This window comes from Sapajus apella, unplaced genomic scaffold (genome assembly GCF_009761245.1).
Source record: "Sapajus apella isolate SASKATOON/1434 unplaced genomic scaffold, GSC_monkey_1.0 scaffold49, whole genome shotgun sequence".
NCBI lineage: Eukaryota > Metazoa > Chordata > Mammalia > Primates > Cebidae > Sapajus > Sapajus apella.
The window spans coordinates 1,267,402-1,277,745 of record NW_022436989.1 but is presented as its reverse complement, the minus strand read 5'-3'; the positions used below and the strand labels follow the sequence as shown (position 1 = coordinate 1,277,745).

The following is a 10,344-nucleotide window of genomic DNA, read 5'->3' as shown; positions in this document are numbered from 1 at the left end:
CTTGACCCCCTGGGCTCAAACAATCCTCCCACCTCAGCCTTCTGAATTGCTAGGACTACAGATACATGCTACCATGCCCAGCTAATTTTTAATTATTTTTGTAGAGATGGGTCTCTTTATGTTGCCCAGGCTGGTCTCAAACTCCTGGCCTCAAACAATCCTCCCACCTCAGCCTCCCAAACCACTGGGTTTACAGGTTTGAACCACTGCACCCAGCACTCCCGTTAGGACCAGGGGAGCCACTTGGTCCTAAGCTTTCCTTTGTTAGAAAGGTTTTTTTTAATGGACTCAAGCTCTTCACCCATTATAGGTCAGTGCAGATTTCCTGTTTCTTCCTGAGGCTGATATGGTAGTTTTTGTATTTCTATAAATGTGTCGATTTCACCTAGGTTATCTGGTTTGTCAGTGTACAATTCTTCACAGCATTCTGCTACAATCCTTCTTATGTCTCTAAGGTCAGTAGTAACATTCCCATTTTCTGTTTTAATAGTTTGAGTTTTCTTTTTTTCTTAGAAAGTCTAGGTTAGGCAAATTTGTTAATCATTTCAAACAACCAACTTTTGTTTATTTTTTCTATTTTTCTGTTCTTTATTTCTTCTCTAAACTTTTTTATTTTCTTCTTTCTGCTAGCTTGACTTTAGTTTGTTCTTCTTTCTTTAGTTTCTTAAGGTGTAAAGCTAGGTTACTTTTATGAGACATTTCTCTTTTTTTTCAACTGTATTAACTGATCTTTTCTTCCATCTTTCCTTCTCTTTCCCTCCTTCCTTCTCTTCCTTCCCTTCCTCCATCCTTCCATCCTTCCTTTCTCTCTTTCTTTTCTTCCTCTTTTATCTCTTTCTTTTTTGTACAACTCCACCAGATCACTGGACTGATCTTCTTTCTTGATGTAGATGTTTACAGCTATAAATTTCTCTCTGAGCACCGAGTTTGCTGCAGAACCAACTTTTGATATTTTGTATTTTTTATTTTATTCACCTCAAAATGTTTTCTAATTTCCCTTGTGATTTCTTCTTTGACCCATTGATTATTTTAAAATATGTCATTTAATTTTCACATTTTTGTGAATTTCTAGTTTTCCTTCTGTTACTAATCTCTAGTTTCATTCCACTGTGGTTGGAGAAGATAAGTTGTATAAATTTAACTTTTAGAAAGGTATTAAGACTTGTTTTGTGGTCTAACATATGATTTATCCTAGAGAATCTTCTATGTGTGCTTGGGGAAAATATATATTCTTCTTTCTGGGGGTGGAGTGTCCTGTACGTGTCCACTACATCCAGCTGGTCTATAGTACTGTTCAAATCCTCCATTTTCATATTGATCTGTCTGGTTATTTCATCCATTATTGAAAGTGGAGTATTGAAGTCTTTATTCTTGTGAAACCTTATTTCTCCTTTCAATTCTGTCCATTTCTGCTTCATGTTTTTTAGAGATCTCTTGTTAGGTGTATATACACTTATGGTTGTTGTCTCTTCTGGATGGATTAATCTTTGAATATAATGCCCCTTTTTGTTTCTCATACTATTTTTTACTTAAAGCCTAATTTGTTTGTGTAGGCACCCTAGCTCTCTTTCGATATGATTTTCATGGGTTTTCTTTTTCTGTTCTTTCACTTTTGACCTAGGTGTGTCTTTGGATCTGAAGGAATCTCTTCTAGATAGCATATAGATGAACCATAAGCTTTGTTTTGTTTGGGTTTTGTTACTGTTGGTATCCGTTATGCCAATGTCTGCTATTTAATTTGAGAATTTAAGCAATTTACATTTAAAATGATTACTGATAAGAAAAGACTACTGCCATTTTGCTATTTTTAGAGATATTTCATTTATTTTTTTGTTCCTCAATCCTTCCATTACTGCTTTCTGCTTAGTTTGAGTTTTTTGGTGTTTTTTTTTTTTTTTTTTTTTTTGGGATACCTTTTTGGGTCTCTCCTTGTTTACATTTTTGTGTATGTTTTAGTTATTTCTTAGTGGTTTCCTTGGGGATTACAAGTAACACTTAAACTTATTAATATAATGTTCTAGTTTTCATTAATGCTAACTTAGCTTCAATAGCATACAAAACTCTGAACTGACACAGTTCTATTCCTCCTTCCTTGTTATTGTCACAAATTATATCTTTATATATTGAATGCCCATTAGCATGTATTTATAATTGTTGTTTTATGTATTTGTCTTTTAAATCACATAGGGAAAGAATAGGAGTTACAAAAACCTCGCACTTCTACTGGCCTTCATATCCCCATTGCAGGCACTGGGGCCAGTGCCCTTCACTCTCCATGTGGCTGTGAATTCTCATCCAGTGTCCTTTCCTTTCAGCCTGCAGGCCTCTCTTGGCATTTCTCAAAGGGCAGCTCTTGCAGGGCAGATTTTGATGTTCCCTATTTTTATTTTTTTAAATTTCCTTTTTAAAAGTTCAGTTTGGGTAAAAAAAAAATTCAATTTCAACTACTTTCTAATATCCTCTCTGACTCATAGGTTATTTGGAAGTGCATTTCTCAATTTTTAAACACATTGAGATTTCTTAGATATCCTTCTGTTACTAACTTGCAGTCAACTTCGCTGTAATCAGAGAACACACGTGTGAGCTCAGTTTTCTCCTCACTGTGTAGATTCTGTAGCGACTTTCAGTGGCCTTCCAAGTGTAGTGCCCTTTCTAAGGCCTCTTATATCTGACAAAACACTTTCATTTCATTCTCACTCAGGTGTGTTGGTTTGACTGGGTGTAGAAACTCATGCTCACAATTCTTTTTCCTTCGTCTTTGAAGATATGACTTTACATTCTTTGGTATTCAGTATATTCCTTATTAGATAGCTTGATTTCACTTTGAATCTCCTTCCGTTTATTTTCACCACTTAAGATTTTTCTATTTTTGGTTTTCCAAAGTTTGTACTAAGATGTATAAAAATACGAACTTAATGCAATGCCACTGATTTGATAATGGAAATGGAAAAAAAGCAAAAACAAACAAACAAAAAATATGAACTTAAAAGTCTGCATCTAGATCTTTAGTGAGATTTATCAAGTGGAAAACATGCTTTCTTCATTAATGGAAGATGATTGGCCATTATATTTGCAGGCGTTATGACCCATCGTTCTATCAGTCCCGTCCTTACACAGTTGCTATTAGAAGAATGTCACAGCCTTTGCACTGCCCTCCGCATTTCAGAGAGGACATTTCACACTTCAGGGGAGGCTTCTGACCAGTGATGGGTGCAGGGTTGGGCAGAAAATAAAGTGATTTGGGTAAGAGCACTGCCAGGGAAGGACAGGAGATGGGCAGCTTCCATGGAGCCCTCCTGACAGGGAGTGGCCCTCGGATCATGACAGACACAGGGGACCTTGAGGCGCTGAGGCGCTGAGAGGGTCCAGAGAGCGGGTGTGGCCTGCTGGAGCCTTCCTGGAGAGGTGATGCACTGCAAAATGGATTCATTCTACGCAGCAAGTGACACTGGCATGAACGCCGGGGCCCCAGGGAGACTGTGGCCGCGTCATCCAGATGTGGTTCAGTTGACAGACTCAGGTGTCCCAGAGTTCACCTGGAAAAAGAGAGAAGAGTTTGCTGTGGGTTAGGAGCAGGTGCGCCTGGCTGTCTTCTGAACCTTCACCCCAAGCACCAGACACCACAGTCTGCCCGGACTTCGTGGCCAGTTGTCCGCTGGAAGCTGACCAGGGCCTGGATCTGGGGAGACCATGCTGGTGTGGGAAGTATGTCTCCTTGCCAATAACCAGGAATAGACATAGGCTGCAGAAGGGCGGATTGAGCTTCCTCCCCCAGCACTGGGTGGCAAGGCAGAGGCCCCAGGAGGTCGGAGGCAGCCCCTGCAGGGGTGGACGTGCCCACTCTGCAGGACCTCTCCCTAGGGGCCCAGTTCCCAGCCAGAGTCGAGTGCTGGGTGGCTCGGCCCCAGGCTGGAGTGCACAGGCCAGTGGGCACCCTGGTGGAGCCTCTGCCCTGGCAGCCTGCTGGGCCTAGTCCTCTGTGTGCCCCTGCGGGGCCCAGCTACAGTGTGAGAGAGTGTTCCTGGAGCCCCATGGGCCGGGCCTTCTGCAACCTGTGACCTGTGCACAGACACGGTTTCTCCGTAGCTTCTATTGGTGGGGGCGTTCCAACGCTCAAGACAAATGAAAGATTGGGGAACCCCCAGATTCAACTTGCCTCTTGCCACCACCAATGTCAGCACTCCCAAACTCAGTGTCACTCGTGTCATGATGGTGCTTCACACCGGTGGGTCTCTGGGCACTGCCGGCCCTACTGAGCGGTGGAGGGACCCACTGGGAAGCCCACGTGAATTCACTGGGGTCCTGGGAAGTTCCGTTTCTCGGACATCAGAGAAATGCCCCTTGGTGGTAAGAGAGTTCAGGATGCCACCACCAGAAAAAAGCCACCTTTTGGTCTGTCCTTGGAGGAAAATCATTTGAGAGTTACAGATGTAACTTTGTAAACTTGTGAGTTACAGATGAGAACGCCATGCTTGGAAACTGCATGGGATTGCTGGCCTTAGGGTCCCAGGAATAGTTTCCTGCATAAACACACCAGGCTGAGGAGGCCCACACGCCCACAGGAGTGGGTGGGGAGGCGGACCCTGGACTCTGGATCATGAACCCTGGAATCTTCAGGCACCCCAAGCAGCAGGTGTAGACAGTCCAGTCTCTCTGACCCTCCTTTGCTCACAGGTGGGCTCCTCCTCAGACCTGACCCCTCCCCTTCCAGAGCAAGGTCATGGGACTTGCCTGGCCAGTGAATTTGGAAGATGAAGGCTGCAGGTCACTTTCTGGAACAGGTCTTTGGAGCTGATAGTCCCTGCCCAAGAAGGGGCAGGCATCAGCAGTGCTCTGAAGGCACCAGGGGGTGCTCATCGAAATGAGCCTTTGTGTGGTCCTGCAGTATTGGTGGACAAAGACCACAGCGGGGAAGGGTGCTGGGGAACAGCCTGGCCTCAGTGGAAAGCCGGGTGGCATGGTGAGCTGTGGACCTGTAGAGGCCTTTCCCAGGCACTTGCCAGTTCTGGCACATTCCATAAGCAATGTCATCTGCATCTTGTCCAACTTTTCCTTTTTTAGAGGCAGGGTCTCACTTTGTCACACAGGCTGGAGTGCAGTGGCTCAATCATAACCCACTGCAGCTTCAAACTCCTGGTCCCCAGCGATTCTGTCACCTCAGCCTCCCAAGTATCTGGGCACAGGGGCATACCACCATGCCCGGTTAACATTTTTAGAGATGAGGTCTTGTTATGTTGCCCAGGCTGCTCTTGAACTCCTGGGCTCAAACAGACTCTGCGTCTCACCTCGGCTTCCCAAAGCGCTGGGATCACAGGCGTGACCCACTGCCCAGCTCCTGTACAGTTTTTATACAAAAGGGTCTGGAGTGCCTGTCCAGCTCACGAGGCATGCCAAGGCACAGACCTGCACAACCTCAAGTCTGAGAGGAAGAGCAGAGTGGGATGGCGCCTGCCTTTCTACAGCCCCAAGGAGGGGTGAGGAGATACCTCTGCTGACGGACCCCACCCACGCCTTCCCCCACTCGCGTCCTGGGTCTGGGGTTTCCCCACCCGAGCCTGGCCCAAGTCTCACCAATACGGGGGCCTCCCGAGCCATGCTGCTTGATCAGTGGAGGGACAGGGACGTCGGCATTCTTTTCTTTCCCTTTCCCTCTGGTCTTGCTGATCTGGGCAGGCCACTCTCCTTTTCAGGTACCATCTGTGCCTTTCTTTATGCTTGTCTTTTGCCACATTCACCCCCCTTTCCCTCTCTACCTGAGGTAATCATTTGCATATTTTTAAGGTGCACTTTTACTGGAACACATTCTTGCAATGTGTGCATGACCATTTTGTGTGAAAAACGACTTTCTTTTTGTTAGCTTCTTTTTGTTAGTTAGGTGAGCTTTGTGTATAAAATTAACCATTTCAAAGGGAACAGTTCGGTGGCCCCAGGTGCACTCACAATGTTGTGCAACCACCGGCCTCTGCCTAGCTCCAAAGTCTCCTCATCACCCCCAGAATAAACCCGTACCCATTAGCAATCACACTGCATTCCCTTCCCCCATCCCCGAACAACTGCCATTGAGTCGTGGGCTTCCTGCCCACGTGCATGGAAGCCAATACCAAGGCAGCCGCTTTTGAGAAAAGAAAGGCTTTACTGCGTGCTGACTGCAAGGAGTCAGGAGGGAGTGCTCAAACCTGTCTCCCAGAGCTGGGGTCTGGGCAGGTTTCGTAGACATAGGGTCCTGAGGCATGATCTCATGGGATCCTGCAATGAGGTGATGCTGAGAGGTGAGGTTTGATTGGATCGTGCCATGGGGTGACACCAGCGCTTAATCTGATTGGAGCATGGATCCTGCTGTGTGGTGTCAGTTTCTTTTTTTGAGGCAGAGTCCCGCTTTGTCACCTAGGCTGGAGTGGCAGTGCCAGCTCGGCTCGCTGCAACCTCCGCCTCCTGGGTCCAGGCAATTCTGCCTCAGCCTCTCGAGTAGCTGGACGTCCGGCTAATTTTCGTATTTTTAGTAGAGACAGGTTTCACCATATTGGCCAGGCTGGTCTGGATCTCCTGACCTCATGATCCGCCCGCCTCGGCCTCCCAAAGTGCTGGGATTACAGGCATGAGCCACCGAGCCCGGCCTGCGTTGACAGTTTCTTAATTCACTCCCCCATTCCTTGGTCTGGCACTTAGGTTCTGCCTGAGGCTGCAACCTTGGTTCGTCTGGATGTGTTCAGGTAACTTGCAATCTGGGGCCCGTGGCCACTGAAACACAATTCACAATTTTGTTATATAAAAGTTGAGCCGGGTTGGCCTGGCTCCACAGGTACACAACCACCAACTAAGTAGCTTCCTGTCTCTTGGGCTTTGCCGGCTGCCAGCACTGCCCCAAGTGGAGTTGCACACTCCGTCGCCCTTTGCGTCTTGCTTCTTTCACTCAGCATCAGACTTTCAGGCTCGTCCACATTGTGGTGTGAGTCACTTATTCCTTTTGATGGCTGAATGGTATTCCACTGTGTCCGTGTTTGCTTTATCCACTCATCAGGTCGTTTCCACCTTTGGTTGTTTCCACCTTTGGTTCTCTTTTTAAATCCTATTAATTTACTTAGAGACAGGGTCTTGCTCTATTGCCCAGGCTAGAGTGCAGTGGCATAATCACAGATCACTGCGGTCTCAACCTTCCAGGTTTAAGCAATCCTCCTGACTTGGCCTCCCAAAGCACTGGGACTGTAGGCATGAGCCAATGTGCCTGGCCTTTCCAAAGTTCTTGGGGAGGCCAAGGTGGGAGGATCATTTGAACACAGGAGTTTGAGACCAGCCTGGGCAAGATAGCAAAAATATTTTTTTGCTGTCTCTACAAAAAATTTTAAAACAGGCAGCTGTAGTGGTGTGTGCCTGTGATCCCAGCTACTGAAGAGGCTGAGGCAGGAGTATTGCTTGAGCCCAGGAGTTTGAGGCTGCAGTGAGCTATGATTGTACCACTGCCAAGGTAGAAAATTTCCCTGGTATTTCAAGTTTTCCCTACGTATATTTTAATCATGAATAGATGTTGAACCTTATAAACTTTTTTGCATTAATTGGGATAGTCATATGATTTTCTCTGTGAGTTAATGTACTTTCTGTTTCTGTTAATGGCTAAGTAGTTCCTATCAGTTCAACCTTGCCATAAATAACTATGAAGTGGATAAAATATTAAAAACACAGCCTGTAATCCCAGCACTTTGGAAGGCTGAGGTGGGCGGATTGCTTAAGCCCAGGAGTTCGCAACCAGCCTGGGCAACATGGTGAAACCCCATCTCTATGAAACCACAAAAATTAGACAGGTGGGTGGCATGTCAGACATGTGTCTGTAGAGACATTTTCTTTTCATCTGTTTTGAAATAGCAGATTACAGTTCTCACCTCTTTGGAGTGCTTCTCTTTCTGGTATGCTTTCATTGTCTGTAGGGATATTATTCTCTTTTCTCTTGCAATAATCTTGCGGAGGATTTGACCTCAACACTTTTGCATTGCTTGTGTTTGTGAGAAATTGATCTTTCAGAGCTTTTAGAAGGAAGCATACTTTAGGATAACATCTTAATTTCTTGAAGCATGCATAGCTGTGGAAGCTCATTTTCCAAAATTTCCCTGGCTCCATATCCTGCCTTGACTTTTTCATTTTGTCATTCTTGTCCATAACCTGCCCAATTTTGCCTCTATTTAATAAAACTTATCTGTCTCTCTTTCTCTTTTTGAGACAGGGTCTCACTGTGTGGTCCAGCCTGGAGTGAAGTGCATGATCACATCTCACTACAGCCCCAACCTCGAGGGTTCAAGCAATCCTCCCACCTCAGCCTCCAGAGTAACTGGGATTACAGGTGCCCACCACCATGCCCCGCTCATTTTTTTAGACAGGTGTCTTGCTATGTTGCCCAGGATGCTCTTGAACTCCTGGGTTCAAGTGATCCTCCTGCCTTGGTCTCCCAAAGTGCTGGGATTACGGGCATAAGCCACAGTGCGCAGCCTGAAACGTCTCTCTCTACTGGAGTTCATTTTAGTAATTTTTTCTTACCTTTTCTCTGTCAGTGGATCACTTTCACTTGTCACTTCTCGTTTTCTGTGTTTTGTTCTCATCTTCTGTCTTGAGCAGGTTAGTGATGCCCCCCAGCCTCTGCCCACTGGTTGATTTCTTCCAAGGAGCAGACCTTTGAAATACGAGCTGTCAGTGCTTCTCTGACTTGGGCTCCTTCACGCCTGCTTCTGTCATCTTTGCCCCTTCCTTGTGTTTACTTTCAGCACATGTTCCCCCCACCACACACATTTTCTTCTTTTTGCAGCTGGATGTTTAAATGCCTGCAGCTGTTTTGTGTGTGCAGGTGTGGGTACGTACGCAACGACCTTTCCCTGGGCTTTGACCACACCACACAGATTCAGAGGAGTGTGTCTGTGTCATCACCACTGTTTCTGGGAAAAGCTGGTTCAGTCTGTTTCTTTTCTGAGAGCCTCGGGAGGAGCGACCATCCCTCCTTTCTGTGTGTGGAAGAGGAAACTGGCAACAGCTCCGGCCGGGACAGAAGGACCCACACAGGTGATCTCAGAGGCTTGCTTTGTAAATATTTAATGATCTTATCAAATCTCAGGTGCACTCTGCCCCAGCTGGGTCCTGCCTGGCCAGCCTCTCTCCCCCTTCCCTCTCCTCTTTTGCACACTTGCTCAGCACCTCTGGACTCCGCATCCACCCACGGGATGGTTGGCCCTTGCCTCCTCTGGAGAGAGCAGGGCAGGAGGTGCTTAGGGGGTTGGAGGCAGCTGGGCTGGGCAGTGTGCAGCCATGAGAATGCTAGAGGGGTGTCCTGGCCTCACAGCACTGACCAGCCAGCCAGCATGGCCACAAGGACGTTGAGAGTGGCCCCCAGAGCTGGAGAGAGAGCAGAGGCTGGCTGAGCAGGAGCAGGTGTGATTTCTATATTATAACATATCCATTTTGAGAAATAGGAAACACTGGCATACACTCCAGGGTACAGAGGGTTGGAGCAGCCACGGCCCCAGCTCACGATTCCAATCTGCAACCAGCTGTGGTTGAATTCACAGACGAGTGGGCCCCCGGAGTCGCCCTGGAAAGGAAGAGGGAGTTCTTGTGAACTGGGAGTCCCAGGCCTGTTGCCTCTAGCACCTGTCTGTCAGGGTGCAAGGGGGTGGCCCTGCAGACCCTGCTGGAAGGGGCCAGTGCCCCCCTCTCACCCAGCCCCCCTACTGGCTGCAACACGGCCCAGAGCTGCAGGGGAGGCCTGTTGCAGGCTTGTGGCGTTCACGCATTGCCATGCATCGCCCTGCTCAGCTCGGGGTATGGCTGCAGGGCTCCTGCTAGTCAGTGGGAGGCCAGAGTGGGGGTCCCCTGGGGGCCGCAGGCACAGGGAACCCGTGACCTCTGCCTCACAGACCAGGCGGGCGCACCTCACACACAGTCTTAATGTTCAGGATGTCCCCAGCACACAACATGTTGGGCATGATGTAGGACACGTGTCCATAGAGCAGGCGGCACCAGGTTCGCGGGATCAGTGGGAGCTGCACCTCCTGCAGCTCGTCTGAGGTTTCACCTGTGGGAAGAGAACTCCCGTGAGAAGGCAGCACCTGCCTTGGGTGGGGTAGGAGTTCCCTGCCTCACAGTGGACAGCAACAGGCAGCCCATGGGGAGGAGCCCTGACCACACATAGGGAGGAGCCCCACCACACATAGGGAGGAGCCCCACCACACGCAGGGAGGAGTTCCACCACACGCAGGGAGGAGCCCCACCACACCTAGGGAGGAGCCCCGACCACACATAGGGAGGAGCCCCGACCACACATAGGGAGGAGTCCCACCACACGCAGGGAGGAGCCCGACCACACGCAGG

The 10,344-nt window shown here is 47.9% G+C and overlaps 1 protein-coding gene across 1 annotated transcript in view; it reads right to left on the bottom strand.

Annotated features, from left to right (window-relative positions):
* Positions 1-9,053: 9,053 nt before the first annotated feature.
* Positions 9,054-10,344, bottom strand: part of PRSS38 (serine protease 38) — a 22,929-nt gene continuing 21,638 nt past the window's right edge. Inside the window, exons 4-5 of the mRNA XM_032242092.1 lie at positions 9,906-10,048; positions 9,054-9,565 (exon numbers count right to left, since the gene is read on the bottom strand). Of these exons, the coding sequence (XP_032097983.1) occupies positions 9,311-9,565; positions 9,906-10,048 (398 nt within the window). The 3' untranslated portion in view covers positions 9,054-9,310. The remainder of the gene's footprint in view (positions 9,566-9,905; positions 10,049-10,344) is intronic.